Source organism: Saimiri boliviensis, chromosome 17, assembly GCF_048565385.1.
Source record: "Saimiri boliviensis isolate mSaiBol1 chromosome 17, mSaiBol1.pri, whole genome shotgun sequence".
Lineage (NCBI taxonomy): Eukaryota > Metazoa > Chordata > Mammalia > Primates > Cebidae > Saimiri > Saimiri boliviensis.
Window position 1 is genome coordinate 24,557,534 of NC_133465.1, and position 21,078 is coordinate 24,578,611.

At 48.4% G+C, this 21,078-nt stretch overlaps 1 protein-coding gene and 1 pseudogene across 2 annotated transcripts in view; one reads left to right on the forward strand and one right to left on the reverse strand.

Annotated features, from left to right (window-relative positions):
* Positions 1–269: 269 nt before the first annotated feature.
* Positions 270–1,470, forward strand: LOC101034436 (surfeit locus protein 6 pseudogene; annotated as a pseudogene).
* A 1,547-nt stretch (positions 1,471–3,017) lies between these two features.
* Positions 3,018–21,078, reverse strand: part of UNC45B (unc-45 myosin chaperone B) — a 37,327-nt gene continuing 19,266 nt past the window's right edge. For both annotated transcript variants that reach the window (XM_010343640.3, XM_003933046.4), the window contains exons 11-20: positions 19,454–19,548; positions 19,127–19,268; positions 17,936–18,076; positions 15,064–15,191; positions 13,676–13,742; positions 12,562–12,675; positions 12,096–12,211; positions 10,754–10,871; positions 8,206–8,361; positions 3,018–5,004 (exon numbers count right to left, since the gene is read on the reverse strand). In XM_010343640.3, the coding sequence (XP_010341942.1) occupies positions 4,744–5,004; positions 8,206–8,361; positions 10,754–10,871; positions 12,096–12,211; positions 12,562–12,675; positions 13,676–13,742; positions 15,064–15,191; positions 17,936–18,076; positions 19,127–19,268; positions 19,454–19,548 (1,338 nt within the window). In that variant the 3' untranslated portion in view covers positions 3,018–4,743. The remainder of the gene's footprint in view (positions 5,005–8,205; positions 8,362–10,753; positions 10,872–12,095; positions 12,212–12,561; positions 12,676–13,675; positions 13,743–15,063; positions 15,192–17,935; positions 18,077–19,126; positions 19,269–19,453; positions 19,549–21,078) is intronic.

Genomic DNA, 21,078 nt, shown 5'->3' on the forward strand with positions numbered 1-21,078 from the left:
CTCTCCCCTTCCCATGGGATGGGGTGGCAGGCAGTGAAATATACGGGACCCAAAGGAAAGTCATCCACTAACTTCGCAGTGACCGACTAGTTACCTTGGTTGACAGATCAGTGGTTACAAGGAGAGCGGGGAGCCCCACCAGGCGGCCCCCGGGGAGAATCCAGCTTCACAGCGAGGAGCTTTCCCCAGGGCTACGACTCTCCCTGGCCTTGAAGGTGGATGCGTAAATGAACGAATGAGAGGAGTCGTGGACTGCCCCGACCTCCGCGATGACCTCTCTGCTCGCCAAGGGCGCCTACCTGCAGAGACTGGCCAGGAAGAGCTGCGCCCAGCCGGGCCCGCAGCCGCAGGCGCACATGCGAGCTGGCAAAACTCAAGGCTCAGAAACTGCAGGGCCCCCAAAAAAGAAAAGGAAGAAAAAAGAAATTCCGGGAGCGAGAAGAGAAGGCTGCTAGGCACAAGGCCAAGTCCTCGGGGGAGAAGTCTCCAGCAGCCCCTGGGGCCAGGAGGCCTGAGGCAGACCAAGGGGAAGCAGCTCCGGCTTCCAGCTCAGCAGAGACCCCTGCAGGTGGCCTGGCCACAGAGCCTGAGTCTCTGTTTGCCCCGGATGTTCTGCGACAGCGACTGCAAGAGAAGATCCAGGAGGCCCGGGGCCAGGGCAGTGCCGAGGAGCTGTCCCCTGCTGCCCTGGAGAAAAGACAGCGGAGAAAGCAGGAACGGGACCAGAAGAAGAGGAAGCGAAAGGAGCTGCGGGCGAAAGAGAAGGCCAGGAAGGCCCAGGAGCCCGTGGAGCCGCTCCCAGAGGGGCCGGCGGGGAGCCTCGGGAGCCGCCGGGGCTGATCTTCAATACGGTGGAGGTGAGTGAAGACGAGCCGGCCAGCAAGGCGCAGCGCAGGAAGGAGAAGAGGCAGAGGGTGAAGGGGAACCTCGCGCTGCTGACCGGGAGGAACTACCGGCAGCTGCTGGAGCGCCTGCGGGCGCGGCAGAGCCGGCTGGACAAGCTGCGCGGCCAGGACGTGGGGAAGGCGCGGGCGCTGGAGGCCAAGGTGAAGTGGACCAGCCTCCTGTACAAGGCGGAGGGCGTGAAGATCCGTGACGACGAGCGCCTGCTGCAGGAGGCCCTGAAGCGCAAGGAGAAGCTACTCCGTGGGCTGAGGCACGAGAATGGCTTGAACCTAGGAAGTCAAAGCTGCAGTGAGCCATGATCACACCACTGCACTACAGCCTGGATGACAGAGCAAGACCCTGTCTCAGAAAACAAACCAAAACAGTGGCATTGTTTCTTTCTTACATGCCTGTAGAATTTACCAGTGAAACTAAATGGGCCTGGGTTTTCTTTGTGGGAAGGTTTTTATTACCACCGTTGTTGTTATTACAAACACAATTTATTCAATAGGTAAAACAGTATTCAAACTTTCTATATTTTTCTTTTAACAGTTTAATAAATGGTCTCTCAGACACTTAAACCTCTCTGACTGTCTACCTCTGCTAAGAAATTGACAAATGTCCTGAGTGGAATCGCCTTTATCAAAAAGTTAAGCTCCCTCTTTGGTGCTTCCTTTTCCCTGGTCTCACTGTCTTAATGGCGCTCGGTGCCTTAAACAGATTAAGTTTTGCCCAGTTTTTCAATTTTCGTATGTCAAAGTATTGTTTTGCCACAAGTTACCATTTCTAGGAACAGAAATTCTTTATTATTTACCATTCACAAATTAGAATACTAAGGGCCAAAGGGGTTATATCATTTTGGAGATAGAAAGTTTAAAAGCGTATGCTCCTTGGGCCGGGCGCGGTGGCTCAAGCCTGTAATCCCAGCACTTTGGGAGGCCGAGGCGGGTGGATCATGAGGTCAAGAGATCGAGACCATCCTGGTCAACATGGTGAAACCCCGTCTCTACTAAAAATACAAAAAAAATTAGCTGGGCATGGTGGCACATGCCTGTAATCCCAGCTACTCAGGAGGCTGAGGCAGGAGAATTGCCTGAGCCCAGGAGGCGGAGGTTGCAGTGAGCCGAGATTGCGCCATTGCACTCCAGCCTGGGTAACAAGTGCGAAACTCCGTCTCAAAAAAAAAAAAAAAAAGCGTATGCTCCTCAAATGGCAGAGGATTAATATGATACAGACCAAGTTCTCTGATAACAGCATACTTGAGTTAAAAATAATGATAAAAAATGATTAATTTTCCCATTATATGTTGGGAAACTAAGAAACATACCTCTAAGGTATTCATAGACTTTCTGTAAGAGAGTTGGTTGGGAAAACCTAGAAAGTTGGCAGGTATTGGCTGTTCCTTGCTGGTTTTGAACAAGCTACCTCAATAAAGAGATGATCCCAGGCTAGCATCAGCCTGTTTGAAGGCATAGATAAAAAGAAATGGAAATCTGCAAAGAAGGGCCCTCTTATAAGCAATGATGACTATGAGTACAGGCTGGAAAAGCCAATATTTATGTAACCTGGGCAGGGGGAAACCAAAGACATTTGTCACAGCTTTTCTTAAAGGCCTCCCATGAAGACTTAGCCAGACAATGAGAGGCAGCCCAGTGGCGAAAATCAGATGAAGGAATTCAGCTTTCCTCTGGATCTTCCTGGACTATTTACAGAATATTCATGTTAAAGAATATGGTCTCCCATCCTGGGCAATATAGTGAGACCCTGTCTCTACAAAAAAATTATTTTTAATTAGCTGGGGGTGGTGTCATGTGCCTGTAGTCCCAGCTATTTAGGAGGCTGAGGTAGAAAAATCACTGAGTACAGGAGACTGAGGCTGCAGTGAGCCATGATTGCACCACTGCACTTGAGCCTAGGTGACAGAGCAAGACCCCGTCTCTTAAAAAAAAAAAAAAAAGGTCTCTCCAATCCAACGGAGATGAAATTTCTCTAACTGACCCTGAATGCCACTGGCAGATGTAACCTCATGAGAGTAAAAATGAGTAAGAATGTGGCCCTACCTCTGAAAGAGTTTTCTTTAAAGGAGCTAAATACGCCCACTCAATCCCACATATGATAAAAGAAGAAAAGAATTTGAGCATGGTCACATCATGCCATTTATTGATAATAAATGTTGTATATATTTTCAGAAGAGCCATGCCCTTTTGAATGTTGTCATTCTCTATCAGAATAAGGGTATGATGAGTATAGTTTCCTGCTGTGAAACAAGCCCATGCAAAAGTTAGCGAAATGTGGGCTGTATGTAAAGATCATTAGTGCAGAAAAGATCTGAGAAACGAAGGTTTTAGTTCTCTAGGGGTACAGCAGGTATTACGTTGGATTTGGCCCATACCACAACAGTGCAACTTTCTGATAGTCTGTCCCTTTTCCAGCTAATGTCCCAGGCACATGTACACCTACACTTATTTTACCAGAACATTGTAAATTGTTTTTATCAAGGACCATAAATCTGAATGCCTCACGCTTTACCCAATGCTGAGATTAGAACTGTTGACCCTTCAATACATGTGGGTAAAACTGGGACATACCAGAGTGACAGTACTAGATCTTAGCTACCTTAACCATTACAGAAAGGCAGTATTAACAGAGGAGTTCTGATCTACAGCATATTACTTATGTCATTGTTTTGTGGTCGAGCCTGACATGCAGAACATGTTCTTCAATCTACCCAGGGTACATTCTTTTGTGGTGGTACACCTCTTCCATTAATACCCCTAACCAGTCCATGTCAATAAGACAGGGATGAAGTTCCTTCTTACCCTAGACTTGTATATATGACTCAGGCCTGGCCAATTCACATTCCTCCCTGAATATGATTGGTTCATAGACGGAAATGTGACCTGAGACATAGACATATCAGAGTCATCCCTGGGAACCTCGCTGGGTTGTTGAGAATGCTCTTCTCTTTCCTCTTCCATAATGAACAGTAACAACTATGTAAGCCTGAAGCTGCGGGGGACTCTCTTTGCTATCACAGGGAGATAACCTACCAGGGAATGAGATCAACCTACAATAAATAAGAGACAAGATATGGGGAGGAGAAATGAGAGAGAGAAAAAGACACATCCATGGCAATGACATTTGAACCTCTGGATCTAACAATGTCAGACCTTCCCTGGATGGTCAAGATATATGAGCCAATGAATGAGTTAGGTTTTGTTTGATGTACTTTGGGTTGATCTTAATTGTATGCATTATGTCTGTCTTGCTTCGAAGACATTCTCAAGCAAATTGCAGAGGTCACGTCCCACTGTCGAACATAAACTCTATTTTCATCACAGTGGAGTGATGTGAATGGGAGCGGGACTGGGACAGAGAACTGTAGGCGAAACACACAGTTATGAGCAGCCTGATTCAAACAGTGTGGGAGGGAGTTCATGAAAACCAGCACAGATCAGCATCCAAATACAACAGCATTAACCTTTATATTCACACACCTGTTAGTTCCTACATTGCCACAAAATCCATTTTCCAAAATGTAAAGAATTTCAACCTATGATCTGGCCTTCAGAATGGGTACAGAAAGAATGATCCAACCTGTGTTCTAATCATGGATGAAAGTTATTCTGGGAATTTCTGGAACATGACAAATGTAAGGAGACAGGAAGCAAGAGAGTGAAACATCCAAACTCTGTCAGGACAAAGGAGAAGATTCACAACTCGAGGAACAGTCAAGTCTTTCCTTTATATTGAGACTTCACTGTCACTGCTATGATTCCTAGATGACTTGACACTCCAGGAGAACCCAACCCAAGACCCTGCACAGTACAGAACCACTCCCAGTATCCCTGAGGGTCCCTAAGACACTGGTTTAATGAAGCCATAATCCATGCACTTAATGAGACATTCTCGGGCTGCCTGGACCACTTCTGCCTTCTTCTCATCTGGCTCCTGCTTGCCCACCACAGTCAGGATCTCCAACAGCTCACTCTCCACCAGCTTCTTGGCCAGCTCAGCATTGGCTGCTAGCAGGTTGTAGGCGATGACCAGGCCCCGGTGTTGGACAGACAGCTGGTTGTGCAGGCAAAGCCGCTGGAGAATCTCCAACCACTGGGTTGTCTGGAGTTAGAGAAAAAGGTAAGGAAGGTGCTAGGTTTGAGTGTGTCCCCAGAGTTCATGTGTTAGAAATGTGGTCCCTGGTGTGGCAATCTTGGGAGGTGGGGCCTTTAAGAGGTGATTAGGTCATTAAGAGGAATTAATGCTGCTGTCACAGGAATGTGTTAATTCTTGCAGCAGTGAGTTCTTGCCTTTGAGGGACTAGGTTAGTAACCATGAGAGCCACTCATGGCCCCAACTGCCACTTCTTATGTTTTAGCCTTTTCACATACACCCACTTCTCCTTCTGCTTCTAAACCATACTATGACACAGCACAAGACCCTCACCAGAAGCAAATCAGGTAAGGCTGTCTGATCTTGGATTTCCCAGCCTCCTAAGCTGTAAGCCAGAATAAACCTCTTTTCTTTATAAATTACCTAGTCTCAGGTATTCTGTTATAGCAATAGAAAATGAACTAAAACAAAAAGATTAAAGGAATCACCATAACTTAGCTATGGCTACACATCTGAAAATAGTAGAAGATTCATATTCCCACATCAATTTATTTCTTAAGCAGCTTAAGAAGCAAGGACCAGACCCACTGCAAGCCTGAGAAGAACAGGGATGCAGAGTGTTCAAAAGAAGAATTCTCACCCTGGGCAGTGCCCAGGGTGTTTAGCATGTTTCTGCCAAACCAGGTGCCCTTTGAGACATGAGCTCCAGGCATGCAGACATGCTCTCCCCCAGCCCTGATGTTATCTGGAATCAACACATGAGTCTTAAATGTATCCTCACTTCCATTATTCCTCCATTCCCAGTTGTGAAGCAACCCAACTACTATTCATGGGAAGGAAGGACTCTAGACCTCTCTGATCATCTCAGGAGACAGAGATGATGCTGAGAATAGAACCAGAAGGCTTGACTCCTGTATCATTCAACAGATACGCATGGAGCAGCAGAATATAATAGTCATCAGCATGGGAGTTTGGAGTCAGAGAGACCAGAGTTCAGGTCCAAGCTCAGCCGCTTACCAACTATATGGCCTCAGCTAAATTACTTAACCTCTCTAAGCCTCAGGGGGCTTCCTCTGTCATATTCTGTGCCTACCTCTAATGTTGTGGTGATTTAATGAGATGATGCATGCATGGGGGCTGGAGCATAGTAAGTGTTCAACAAGTAGTACTGGACACAGAGTAAGTAGGTGATGATTTAAGACACCAACCCAGGCCAGGCACAGTGGCTTATGCCTGCAATCCCAACACTTTGGGAGACCAAGGCGGGTAGATCACTAGGTCAGGAGTTCAAGACCAGCCTGGCCAACATAGTAAAACCTCATCTCTACTAAAACTACAAAAATTGCTGGGTATGGTGGCTTGCATCTGTAATCCCAGCTACCAGGGAGGCCGAGGCAAGAGAATCCAAGAAGTGGAGTTGCAGTGAGCCAAGATTGCACCACTGCACTCCAGCCTGGGCAACAGAGCAAGACTCCGTCTCAAAAAAAAAAAAAAAGAAAAAGAAAATAGACCAACCCAAAGGTACCTGTTACCCTTGGACTTTTTTGTACCTATTACCCTCACCTGGCATTTGTCGACAAGGCTGGCTTTCCCCAAGCACAGGGGAGAAGAAAAGGCAAATTTTTTGGCTTTTGAGCATCTAACCCAACTTTTGTAAACTCTGCACTGAATGTCCTATCCCAAGGGAAGAACATGAAAGCTCAGCTAGCTGTGATACTGTCCTATGCTGGAAAGTTTCTATGCTGAAATGTAACTGATAATGGGTCCAGGGCCCATCGCTCCCTGGGATGAGTCAGTGAGAGTCAAAGGAAGCAGTGATGGAAACCCCACAAGGATGGGATCCCAGGGCAGGAAGCATAGCTCAGGGCATAGCCCAGATGACATGAGACTATAGAGATGTCCAGCATCCAACATGGCCATGGGTGGCACAAAAGATGAGTCTGAGCAGCTTCACAGAGTCCCCAGGTGGCCCATGTCAGAACAAAAATGCAGCCAAGATTTCTGAGCCCTGCAAGGAAGAAGGAGGAAGTGGCCAAGAGCAGGTTGACAATCCCAAAGGGTTCCAATCCCTTCCCAACTATCAGGCTGCGTGACCTCAGGCTAGTTGGTTTTCTGTAATTCAGTTTCCTCATCTGCAAAATAGAGATGATAATAATAATAATCTCCACCTCACAGGGTGATTGGGAGAATTAAATGACTTAATAAAGGTAAACACTTAGGGCAACACCTGGCACTCAGTAAGTGCAAGGTGGCACAGAGGGTCCTGTGAGGACCTGCAACAGGAGTTGTATGACCAGTGACACCAGCAGAAGCTGCTTTAGGGCAGTGGTTTCAAGGTGTGGTCCCCAAGCTGTTAGCACTCCATGCTCAATCTACTAAATCAGAACATCTGGAGAAACCATTTTAATAAGTTGCCCAGGTGGTTCTTACACACATTACAGTTTTGAGAAGCTTTCCATAGAGAAAGAAGCTGAAGTCCAAAGACCACGCAGGATGAGCCACATTTAGCAGAGATACCCTAGCCAGATGCCAGGACAACATAACCCACCTTGGAACTTAGAGAACACACCCACCCATAAACACACACACCTTAAACTGACTATCTCAAAAAGCCTGCCTTTAAACCAGACATGAACACCTTTGAATTGAGGTGTCTACATTTTTCACCATCAGGAGAGATGAGTGCTCACAAACTTCAGTTTGGTGAAATAAGGAAAGTTTCATTGTGCACTCCCACATTTGTGACTATACAAATATCACTTCCATTACAACTGATGCAGTGGCCACAGTCTCATAGGAGCTGGTCATCATGCCCACTTATGAGAACCTGCAGCTTTTTTGCCAAACCACAAGCCCCTTACGGCATCCCAACACATCCATGCTTCTCTTGGGAAGCTCTGGAGTGCCATGGCAGTAGTGAGCATTGCTGTCGTCATTAAGCCGTGAGGTATACGCACCACTAAAGGCAATGGGTGAAACTCCACTGGAAAGGTCTGAGGTAGCACAGTTGGGATGGCCAAATAATGAATGTAAGGTACTGAAGGAAATAGACCCTACTCTCTTTAGGCAGTAAGAACAGATGCCTGGGGGCTGCAAGGGGTTTCTTTAGGAGCTGGCCTCCCCAGTGGATCATCCAGTGTGGTCTGGGGGTAGGGAGATTCCCTAGGACCCCCCGCTCCAGCCCTTCTTATCCCCAGGGCCAGCACTTACCACTTGAGTCATCTTGAGGCACAGTTTCTTGTGTGCCGCTGTCAGCATGGCCAGAGCCCCTGCAGCCGCATTCTGCACCTTATCATCATCCTCCCCACAGAGCAGCACAACCAGCTTCAGCCGGTCATTCCCATCAGCCAGGAACCTTTCCTGTACCTGTGGGAGGCAGGGACATGGCTCCTAGAAAACTGTCCCCAGTCTGCCCAGCCTGAAGTGGGTAAGATGCATCTGAAGTTCTCTGACCCAAGATCTCTTCAGTTTCCCTTTAAGCAGCTGACCCGTGCTACCTCCCTCAAGAAGCCTTCCCTAATTGACTGAATGAAGAGGCTACAAATTCTTCCAGGTAAAGAAAATAAAGAATTTTCCATCTAATGTGCTTCACCACATCTGTGTGCATTCAGCCTCCACACCAGGGGAAGGAGGCAGGCACAGACTCCTGCAAGGAAGATGATACCCAAGGAACTCTATTTCCCATCCCTCTGGGGAAGCTTGGAAGGTTTCTCCCACAGTGAATGGGCCTTCAGGGTCTTCCATAAAATGATTTTGCAGAGACTGGGGCAGAAGCAAGAGACAACTAGGTGGTTTGCTTGGTATTAGAAAGCTACTGTGCTGTCTCCACCAGGTGCAGGATGAGGCTCCCAAGGACCTGAAAACCAGAAGAGTTTCCTGGGGGCCGGTAGCCTGACATGTCTCAGAGAGGTATTAACCCCACACAGCATCTCACTCCCACCCCTCTGCACTACTGTAAAATCTAGGTGGTCAAGTTTCAGAGCGTTTTATTGGGCCAGGTGTCCTAGAGGTGGAATTCCAAAAGGGGACCAAGACCATAGCTTCCCAGGTGTGACCCTCTACCTGCATCTCCCTGAAGCTAGAGCAGTGGTCATCAGAGATGAGAATATGGCAGAGGTCATCATATGTCAGGGGGGTCAGCACGGCCCACTCTCATGGAACATAGTTGTTTCTGGGAAGCAGCTGCCCTTCCATGGTCTACATTCCCCCATTTCTCACATCTGAATGTGGTGGTGACCTAGTTCTCAACGGTGGAACATGAACGGAAGTGATGTGTGTCACTTTCAGCCACCTCTCCCTCAGTCTGTCTCCCTATTCACCATCAGAATGGAATCCACTCCCAGTGTGGCAGAGGAGGAGCCACTTCTTGTTGATCAAATACTGGATCCCTGAGTCAGCTTGAAGTGAGCCACCCAATTCAAATAGGACTTTGACATGGTGAGCAAGAAATGAACTTCTATCCTACTGGGACCACTGTACATTTTGACTTGGGTTGTTGGAGCAGCCAGGGCTCCCACAGGAAAGAGGTTCCTCCCTCCTCCCGTTTCCTCTCTCCACCTCCCAGCCTCCCTGCCCATCTTCTTGGACACATTCTTTTTCACCCCAGTGACTGCCAGGCTCCCAACTCAGCCTTAGACCAACTCCCTGGTAGATCCTGGTAGTTTTATTCCCCCTGACTTTAAAAGGTTTTTTTTTTTTTTTTTTTTTTTTTTTAGATAAAGTCTCACTTTGTTGCCCAGCTGCTGGAGTCCAGTGGTACGATCTTGGCTCACTGTAACCTCTGCTTCCTGGGTTCAAGTGATTCTCATGTCTCAGCCTCCCGAGTAGCTGGGACTACAAGCACCCACTACCATGCCTGGCTAATTTTTATATGTTTAGTAGAGACAGGGTTTTGTCATGTTGGCCACGCTGGTCTCAAATTCCTGACTTCAAGTGACTCGCTTGCCTTGGCCTCCCAGTGTTGGGATTACAGGTGTGAGCCACCACACCTGGCCTTTAATGGCTTTAATGGGTTAGATTCTCCCCCATAACAGTGAGACGATCTAAGGTTCAGGTGTTGAGGGTACACAGATTGGGTCTCACACTAGCTCCTATGTGGGGGCCCAGGAGGGACATTTGGCTTGGCCCTCCTGTTAATGAAGGGCCTTAAATTTAGACCCTGCTGTTATCTCTGATAGGATTATCCCTACAGGCACAGCAATACTCAGACAGGATGGGAAGAAGACATTCACCAGATGAGTATCATTTGTCCCATGACTGGACCATGAGGCCTACAGCATGTTCTGAATGCATTTTATTTTTATGAACCCTGTAATTATTCTGTCATGAGCACAGTTATATTGCATCGCAATTTCTATGGGAACGGTGGTAGTTCATTAACTGCAGACATTTAAAACATCCTAAAAGGGCTGATAACTGCATTTGGCATTTCTTCATTTTGTTACGTACGTGGAGCTTCCATAAATGCAAGTGATCTAGCCTTCCTTGACCTCTGAGAGGCCCTGGTCTCGGATTCTGCTTTGTTTCAAGGTTACTTGGGCCCCAGCTTTGCGTTTTTTCCTTTATGCATGTCTTTCTCTCAGGGCCCCTATAGGGAGGGAGCTGTAATCTAGAAAAGATTTAGGGATTCCTGGATTTTCTGTCCAAGACGCTACCTTGATGCCATCCTAACAGCCCCCGATCTCACCCCAGGCCCCGGCCCTGCCTGCCTCTCCAGGCCGTGATCATGCCAGGTCTCCGTCCTGCGTCACCGCCTCACCTCCTTGTTGAGCACCATGTTGCACATGCACTCGGTGGCTGCCTGCCGCAGCTGGTCATGATTCTCAAACATGTAGTTCTCGATGTCTGGCAAGGCCCTCTCCTTAAAGATCTTCTGCCTAGGTGGGAGGGTGGAGGAAGAAAGGCCCTTGAGTCTTCTGCAGTGGCCATGGGGGTTTTCTGGCCACCCAGGGACCAATCTTCCATTCTGGTGCCATCCTTCCCACATCCTCAGCCAGCATGGTTTATGTGGCATCAGAATGCCCCCAGCTCTAGGACAGGCACCATGAGCCTAAACTAAATGGTGTAGCGTGGCATCCTGGCCACAGCAGTGGGTTCTGGATGTTGCCCAACCGGAAAGCCTCCGTACTATTGTCGGAGTAAAGAAATTCTCTCTCTCACTCTCTCTCTCTCTTTCTCTCTCTCTCTCTCTCTTTTTCATCCTGGATGTGGATCCAAGAAGATGTGAAGCCAGAGCTGCCCTTATAACCGCGAGAGAGCAGAAAAGCCCATTGAGAATTGCAACAATATAGAAAGGAGGGGCGAGACAGAAAGAACGAGAAACCAAGGCAGCTTTGTAAATCCTGCATCAAGCCATACCTGAATCTGCCTACCCTAGATTTTTTATTTACACGAGCCAACAAATTTCCTTTATGCTCAGGCCTGTTATAGTTGAGTTTTCTGTACTGGCAACCAAAAGAATCCCAACCCAATACACGCTGACATACAGTACTCCTGCTTCCACAGAGGAATACATTTTATCCCACGATCCACCTGGAGATATTTTTTACTACTTTAGAAAGAAGTGCTGTCCAGGTGCAGTGGCTCACACCTGTAATTCCTGCACTTTGGGAGACCAAGGTGGGAGGATCATGTGAGGTCAGGGGTTCGAGACTAGCTTGGCCAACATGGGGAAACCCCGTCTCTTCCAAAAATGCAAAAATTAGCTGGGTATGGTGGCATGCTTCTGTAGTCTCAGCTACTTGAGAGGCTGAAGCAGGAGAATATCTTGAGCCCAGGAGGCGGAGGTTGCAGTGAGCCAAGATCGCGCCATTGCACTCCATCCTGGATGATTGAGACTCAGTCTCAAGAGAAAAAAAGAAAGAAAAGAAGAGGGAAGGAGAGGAGAGGAGAAGAGTGGAGAGGAGAGGAGAGGGAAGTGCCTTACAGCATCCTTTGGCTTTGGTGTATTCACTGTGTGGTTTACTAAGTGCTAACTCCGATCCCTCCCCTCGTCTTTGATGCTGTCTTCAGAGGAGAGCATTCTTAGCACATTATGTGAAATTTTGAGCAAACACTTTTGACCCGCCCCTCTCCACCCCTGCCACACTCACCACACTCACCGGAGTTTGTCGCTCCGCCCGGACAGGTTGGTGAGGCCTAGGAGAGCCTCATAGTTCTGAAGCCCATCCCTCTGTGTGTCCAAGAGACTCACGAGGGGCCGTACCACCTCGTACACCTGTTGGGGAGGGGTCAAGGGTTTGGCCAGGTGAGGACTTTGTTCCCTGAGTGCCTTACGTTTATAAAGTTTCCAAAGCACTATCCCATACATTGTCTGATTTAATTCTCACAATGATCCTGAGAGGCAGGATTATTTTCTTTACAGATAGGATAACTGAATTTTGGAGAGGGCAATCATGTTTGTCAGAGGCAGAACCAGGCCTGGAATCCAAGTGTCTCCAATGTATCACCTGCCCTGTGACAGCACCATGCCCCTCTCCCAGGATGGAGGTAGGGTGACAGGGGGAAAGGCCTCTAGGAGCAGGGGAGACCCTCCAATTGCCCTATCCCATCCACACAAACACCTACCCGCTCCCCGGGAAAAGCAATGTCCGGATTGGAGACAGCAGCGATCTTCGCTAGAGCATGGGCTGCCTTCACCTTGCCCACATCTGTGCCCTCCAAAGCCAGGGGAATCAGAGCCTGCAAGAAAGGACAAGGTCCCTACTTGCTCACAGACATCCAATGGCCTCCCACCTGTCCTCCTGCCCCAGCTGCTCTCTGTCTCTCCCATCAGAGGCCCAGGAAGACTCTGCCGCATAATCAGCCCTTGCACATCATGGAAAACAATTAAATACTTCATCACATATGCACTGCCCTCAGTTCCCAGTGCACATCCAGGTCTCTACCCGACTTCCTCCTACCCACCTAAATGTTCCTTCAGCTTTTGGAAAAAAATATAATTCAATCAGCAAAGTTGTTACTTTCTACCTAAGCCAACCCCAATCTTTTTGTTTGTTTGTTTGTTTTGCTTTGCTTTTTTGAGATGGAGTTTCACTCTTGTTGCCAAGGCTGGAGTACAATCGTGTGATCTTGGTTCATTGCAACCTCTGCCTCCCGGGTTCAAGCTATTCTCCTACCTCAGGTCCATAAGTAGCTGAGATTACAGGTGCATGCCACCATGCCCAGCAAATTTTTGTATTTTTAATAGCGACTGGGGTTTCAGCCAAATTCAATCTTAACATCAGACATCTATTGAGCCCCTACCGTGAACCAATACTTTCCATATTTTCTATGATTTCTGTGACAGTCTGCAAAGTGAGTGTGTGATTCTCCCCTGTTTTATAGATGACGAAGCTGTGGCTCGGGGACATTACGTATTTTGCCCAAGGTTATGCAATCAAAAAGGGAAAGAGCAAGAGCTCAACTCCAAGTCTTCTACATCAAAGTCCAGGGTCTCTATCTTTGCACGGTGCTTCCTTCCAATAGCAAGGAGGATGGATGGGATTCTAAAGTACATACTATGATAGCATAATGTCAAGCAGAAATTGGCTTGGGGCTATGAGCACAGACAGCGCAGATAACTGGTGGCCGTATTCCAGGAGGTTGAGCTAGGGCAGAGGATACATTGTTCTTGGACTAGGCAAAGAGCGTGCACACAGGCACCTCCTAGGATGGCAAGGACCATGTCCTGCCCAGTTACCTTGCCACCACCTTGAGCCACAATGGTGCCTCGGTCCTTTGGGTTGTCACACAGTGCCAGGAATACCCTGTGGGACCAAGAAGACAGGAGAACATTTAATGCACCGACACCTTCCCAGGCAGCAGCAGCAGCAGGCCAGCCAGCAGGAGCCAGTGAAACCCTGCGATGAAAAGGGAGACCATGGTAAGTGCCACGTGTGTACCTTGTGTGCCTGTGCCCCAAATTAGCCTTGGGAAGATGACGCCAGGGAAATAATTGGCTAGGAAGGAAGTGAGGCTGCAAGGAGCACCTGTGCACTCCCTGCCTGAAACATATTGCAGGAGAACCCCAAATTCACTCATTCTCTCTCCACCCTGTGTCTTTGCAGATGCTATTCTCTCTGCCTGGAGCCTCCCTCTCTTGCATTTAGGTGGTTCCTTTCCTTCCTTCAGAGCTTGATTGAGTTGTCACATCTCCCAGGAGGCCTTCCCAGCTGCCCACCCACCGCCCCTCCAGTCTGGCTGGCTGGGGGCCACTGTTTGTGCTCCAGCCCAGCCCGTTGTGCTTCCCACATCATGGCACCCATTTCATCAAACTGCAGCTGTGATGTTTGTCTGCCTCCCTGATCAGGCTGCACAGAGACTGTGCCTTTAATCTCTGGAACAAGGGAACAAGAAGGAACAGTGGCCTCCTTTCTCCTGATGCAAACTTCCACCTGTGATGGCTTGCCCACCATGCCACTTCTCTTCCTTCCTTTCCTTCTTTTCCTGTTTCTTTCCTTCTCCCTCCCTCCCTCTTTTTCTTCTTTCTTCCTTCCTTTCTTCCTTCCTTCTTTTCTCTTTTTCTTTTCTTTCTCTTTCTTCTCCTTTCCTTCTCTTTCTTTCTTTCCTTCATTCTCTTTCTTTCTCTCTCCTTCCTTCCTTCCTCCCTCCCTCCCTCCCTTCCTTCCTTTCTTTCTTCTTTCTTTTTTTGTATAAAGACAGGGTCTTGCCCTGTTACCCAGGCTGGAGTGCAGTGGCACCATCATCATTCACTGCAGCCTTGAATTCCTGGGCTCAGTTGATCCTTCTGCCTCAGCCTCCCAAGTAGCTGGGAATACAGGTGCACACCACCATAATTTAAATTTTTTTTGTACAGATGGGGTCTTCCTATGTTGCCCAGCTAGTCTTGAATTCCTGGGCTCAAGCAATCCTCCTACTTCGGCCTCCCAAAGCTCTGGGATTACAGGCATGAGCCACCACCCCTGGTCCCTTTCAATGCTGATCCCCTCAGACCTTTCTCCAGGTTTTCCCAATAGTTTATCTCCTTACTTAGGCCCCCACCATTTCTATCTCCTTGCCCAGCGTGCTGCACTCCAGGCTCCTCAGCCCCCAGTCCTAGTTCAAAGCCTTGGCCCACTGCAGCCCCACCTGGCCAGCAGCTCCTTGGTCTGATCAGTGAGGATGGCACTATCTGCTTTCACCATACAAGCCAGCGCAGAGATGACACCCGCCTTCAGAAGCCGCTTCACCCGCATGTCTATAAAGTCCTTCTTGTCCTGGGGAGATAAAAGATGGCAATGTGGGAGGGTCCTGGGTGCCAGCCAATCCTTGTTGGAACCAAAGATGGTGCATTTCTGAATTCTTGGGGTCAGTTGAACAATGGCCTCCAAAGATGTTCATGGCCTAATATCTGGAACCTGTGAATGTGTGACCTTATAAGGCAAAAGGGATTTTGCAGACAGAATTTTGAGATGTGGAGGTCAGCCCAGATTTCTTATAAATAATCACAGGGATCTTTATAAGAGGGAGGCAGGAAGATGAGCGTTAGCACGGGGAGATGCGATGATGGAATGGAAGTGAGGTCGGAGTGGTTCAAGGTCACCGGCCAAAGCACGTAGGTGGCCTGTAGAAGCTGAAAAAGCAACATAATGATTCTCCCCTAGAGCCTCCCGAAGAAACCAGCCCTGCTAACACCTTGACTTTAGCTGAGTGAGACTCATTTTAGGACTCTTGACCTTCAGAACTATAAGATTTTAAAAATTGGGCCAGGTACGGTGGCTTATGTCTGTAATTCCAGCACTTTGGGACGCTGAGGCGGGTGGATCGCTTGACCCTAGGAGTTCAAGACCAGCCTGGGCAACATGGTGAAACCCCATCTCTACTAAAAAAAAAAAACAAAAATTAGCTGGGCATGGTGGTGCACATCTGTAATGCCAGGAGACTCACTGGAGCCCAGGAGGCAGAGGTTGCAGTGAGCCAAGATTGTACCACTGCACTCCGCCTGGGTGACAGCAAGACTCAGTCTCAAAAAAAAAAATCTAATTGTATTGTTTTAGGCCACAGTGTTTGTGACAGTGTGTTCTAGAAACAATAGAAACTAAGATACTTCTCCAGATACCCTTTTCCCAGACAACTGCCAAGGGGTACATAGCATGCCCTGCTGTGGTATGTGACTGTCTTTCCTCTTCCTTGCCTCCCCAAAACCCAAGACAGAGCCTGAGGAGCTGATACCATAGAAAACTAGTCCCAAAGATGCTCTCATTCACAGAGGAATGAAGTAAAAGAAAGATAATCTAAAAAACTAATGATGTATATATTGTTTTCCTTGGAAAAGGTTGGGGTGGGACTGGAGGTAGGGAGATGGTACAGGCTGGAGTGAAAGGACACAGTGGATAGCTACCATAACAATGGATTCGGTTTGCTGGAAACCCAAAGTCAACCCAGGGTTGAAGAGTCCCTACAGACAATCCTCAGAGTGGGGAGTGGTGGGGAAGGGGCTGACAACCCTGAAAGCCGCAATGGAACTTCACAGCCACAGCACATGCTCTGTACCCTTGCCTGGATGAGACATCATGTAACTTTCAAAGATGATTCAGAGGCTGGGCATGGTGGCTCATGCCTATAATTTCAGCACTTTCCGGAAGCCAAGGTAGGTGGGTCATTTGAGGTCAAGAGTTCAAGACCAGCCTGGCCAACATGGCGAAACCCTGTCTCTACTAAAAATACACAAATTAGCTGGGCGTGGTGGTGCAAGCCTGTAATTCCAGCTACTCAGGAGGTTGAGGCAGGAGAATCACTTGATCCCAGGAGGCAAAGGTTGCAGTGAACCTGGATCTCAGCACTGTACTCCAGCCTGGGTCACAGAGCTAGACTCTGTCTCAAAAAATTAATTAATTAATTAAAAATTATTCAGAGAGCCAGGCTCGGTGGCTCACACCTGTAATCCCAGCACTTTGGGAGGCCGAGGCAGGCAGATCACGAGGTCAAGAGATCAAGACCATCCTGACCAACATGGTGAAACCCCGTCTTTACTAAAAATACAAAAATTAGCTGGGTGTGGTGGCACACGCCTGCAGTCCCAGCTATGCAGGAGGCTGAGGCAGGAGAACTGCTTGAATCTGCGAGGCTGAGTTTGCAGTGAGCAGAGATCGAGCCACTGCACTCCAGCCTGGTGCTTGGCAACAGAACAAGACTGTCAGAACAAGACTGTCTCAAAAAAAAAAAAAAAAAAAAAAAAAAAAAAAAAAAACATTCAGAGAATGAGATGGCAATGTGGAAAACACATATTTTTCCAAAATTGAGCACAAAATGATAACTATATTCTGACTATAACTCTGAAAAGGAAAAAGATACATAGAGAAAAAGCCTCTGGTAGGTAATATAACATCAAAATGCCAACAGCAGTCGTGTGGAGATGATGTAATCATGAGTGGCTATTTTCTTTTCTCCACATTTTAACTCGTTTTAAGGCATTATTATATTACTTTGATCATTTAAAAAATCTAAATGATTTGATTGGCTGGGAATATCTTGCATATATTCACATGGAAATCACACAAAATCGTATCTTCCTGTGCAGGGAATTGTTGGAGAGGGGTCCAGGGGCTCTGGGACATCTGGACTATGCTGACCAGGCCTCTCCTCTCATGATTCCTACTTAGAACCCATGTCACAACATCCAGAAATCTGAGAAAATCAAATTGTTATGTGTTGGAGACATGAAATAAAACTGTCTTTTATCCATGAAATCAACAACATAAATTACAAAATGTTCATCATGGCTCCATTTGTTTTCTCTGACTACAAATTGTTGGGTTATTCAAGATAGGAAATAAAAACAAAGAAAAAGCACGAGCACCATCTGGTGGGAAAGTTTACCATGAACATCTTCAGTGTGTGTATCCTACCCTCAATCACCCAAGCACGCACCGCGCCGCTCCTGACACCACCACTCCTTTTCTGTTCGGCCTCCTTCGGAGGCCTAGTAGCACAGACCCCTCCTGATCGTGCCCAACTCCACCTTGGGGTGCTCCTCGGGCACGTGCTGCTTGGAGAACTTGGCGAGCTGGACAAGCTCCGGGATGACCTCCTTGACATCATAGCTGTTGGTGCAGTTCACCAGGGTGGTGGCCACCGAGTACAGGATAGTCTTGTCACTGGTCTGGAAGGCAGAGGGTAGGGGAGAGGGAAAGCAAAAAAGGAAACCTTAGGACAAACCTCTGCTTCCAGGAGGCTCCCTCAAGTGGCCGGCGGGTTGGTGTGGGAGGAGTGCAGCGGGTGGGGCCCATTCCGGAGAAAGACAGCAGCGCAGGAGAAGAACGGCTCTGCCCGTAAAGGCGGGCAGCAATGCTTTTTGCACCCTCCACAGCAGCCCCGACAGTATGAACAGGAGCTGTCTCACAAAGAGCCTCACTTTGTGCCTCTTCCAAAAGCCCAGTCTGACACTTTCCCATCCAACTGGAGATGGGACAGGAGATGGACATTCTGCGGTCCTGGTGAAAATCTCTCCCACATTTCCTTTACTGGTAAGAAAGAGCCAGGGAGTTGGCCCAGCAGATGAGGAAAGCAGTCTGGGAGGGGCTGGAAGGGGAGGCAGGTTCCCAGAAAGGCCAGGCACTGCCTCTTTATTTATTTTCTTGAGGCAGGGTCTCTCTCTCTCACCCAGGCTGGAATGCAGAGGCGCAATCCTAGCTCACTGCAGCCTCGACCTCCTAAGGCTCAAGCAATTCTCCCACCTCAGCCTCCCAAGTAGCTGGGACTACAGATATGAGCCACCATGCCCAGCTAATTTTTGTATATTTGTGTAGAGATGGGGCTTTCACCACGTTGCCAGGGTGATCCCCCACTCCTGAGCTCAACCCGTCCGCCCACCTCAGCCTTCCAAAGTTCTGGGATTACAGGCGCATGCCACGATGCCCCACTAATTTTTTTGTCTTAACTCCCTCTTGGTCCTCCAAGACCTCACCTCCTGAGGGCCCCAGGAAAACAAACTGCCCTCCTGTGCATCCTCCCACTCTCTGGAAGGCATTAGGAGTCGGGAGTCCATTTTACAGTCAGGTAAAATGAGAGCCAGAAAGGGAGAAATGACCATCAGGTTTACATAGGGGTGAGGGGTAGAGCCAGGAGGAAGACTGGGATCCAATCTCTGTGGGTCCGGACCCAGCAGACCTTTCCTGAGGTTTGTGGTCAGGCCGGACACCTCCACACTTGCCTTGGCCAGCTCAAACATGGCCTGCAGCGCAGGGACATCCTGGACAAAGTCGTCCTTCACATCCGCGTCCAGCGTGAGGTAGGCCAGGCCCTCCGCTGCCCAGCGCCGAGTCCGGGTGTCTATGGCCGTATTGCACAGCCACCTGGAAGTGAGGAGGGAGCACTCATGGGAAGGGGCCCAGGGCTCAGGTCAAGAGGTTGTGAAGCCATTTCAGGGTGGTGAACAGGGGGTGAGGTCCCCTTTCAGACTCCACTGGAGCACACCCCAGAGACTCCTGTCCTGAGGCGCGTGAGGAGGTGGAGGGTCTGGGAAACACAGCCCCCTTACTTGCGACACTGTTTGGCCAGCTTTTCTGTCGAACCTTCTGCAAACTGCCTGAGACCATAGTCTGTGCCGCCTGCGGATCCAAGCTTACAGAGTCCCTGTGGAGGAGAGGAGACGGCAGAGACATGCAGGATCAGAGACACCGAGGCTTGGGGACGAAGCCTTGCTCAAACAGGTTTCTATAGGCAGAACACTTCACCCCTCTTGTTTTTTATTACCCTTTAAGTTCTGGGGTCCATGTGCAGATCGTGCAGGTTTGTTACATAGGTATACACGTGCCATGGTGGTGGTTTGCTGCATCCATCGCCCCCTCATCTACATTAAGGATTCCTCCTAATGCTATCCCTCTCCAATCCCCCCACCCCCTGCTATTCCTCCCTTAGCCCCCCAACCCCCAGGCCCCGGTGTGTGATGTTCCCCTCCTTGGGTCCGTGTGTTCTCATTGTTCAACACCCACCTATGAGTGAGAACATGCGGCTTCACCCCTCTTACTTTGCTTGGATTTACCTCTTTGCAGACTTTAAACTCAGCTCATGTGTCACCTTTGCTGAGATACCTTCCCTTACGCTCTGAGTTAGGTAGAGAGCCACATAGTTGCAAGTTCTTGCCCTGCCCCCTTCCCCACCATTTTGACCCCACAGATGTATTGTGCCTGCCATTTTAAAAAACGAGCAAGACCAAGTTAACCATATCTGAAGCTTCAATGGGGAAACTTGTTGTGGCACAGAAACTGGCAGAGAAATCCTATCTTGTAGATAACATATTCAGATGTGCAAAGTTTTACCTAGAGAAAATTGGACTCTTCTTAGGGGGGTTTTCACAAGAGAAAACTCACTTTTGGCAAAAGCTAAAATTTGTTTTTAAAAAATTGATGCTGGATTCAGTGGCTCACACCTGAAATGTCAGAACTTTGGGAGGTCAAGGTGGGTGGATCACTTAGACCAGGAGTTCAAGACCAGCCCGGCCAACATGGTAAAACCTCATCTCTACTAAAAATACAAAAATGAGCTGGGTGTGGTGGCAAGTGACTGTAGTCCCAGGTACTCAGGAGGCTGAGGCGAGAGAATCACTTGGACCCAGGAAGCAGAGGTTGCACTGAGCTGAGATCGTGCCACTGGACTTCAGCCTGGGTGACAGAGAGAGACTCTGTCTCAAAAAATAACAATAATAATAATTTCAGGCCAGGCACAGTGTCTCATACCTGTAATCCCAGCACTTTGGGAGGCCCAGGGTGGTGGATCACTTGAGGTCAGGAGTTCAAGACCAGCCTGGCCAACATGGCAAAACCCTCTCTCTACTAAAAATAAAAAAATTAGCTGGGTGTGGTGGTGCGCTTCTGTAATTCCAGCTACTCTGGAGGCTGAGGGACAAGGATCAGTTGACCCTGGGAGGTGGAGGTTGCAGTGAGCTGAGATTGTGCCACTGCACTCCAGCCTAGGTGACAGAGTGAGACTCTGTCTCAAAAAAAAAAAAAAAAAAGAAAAAGTAAAATTAAAGTGGAAAAAATATAAAATGGGTTTAACTGCATCTTAAAGAAACAGATTAAGGAAACTGACTTTTCAGAATTTGCCCGAAATATGCATTCTGGACCCAAGCTCATCCATGTTCATGTTGTTCATAAGCATGGA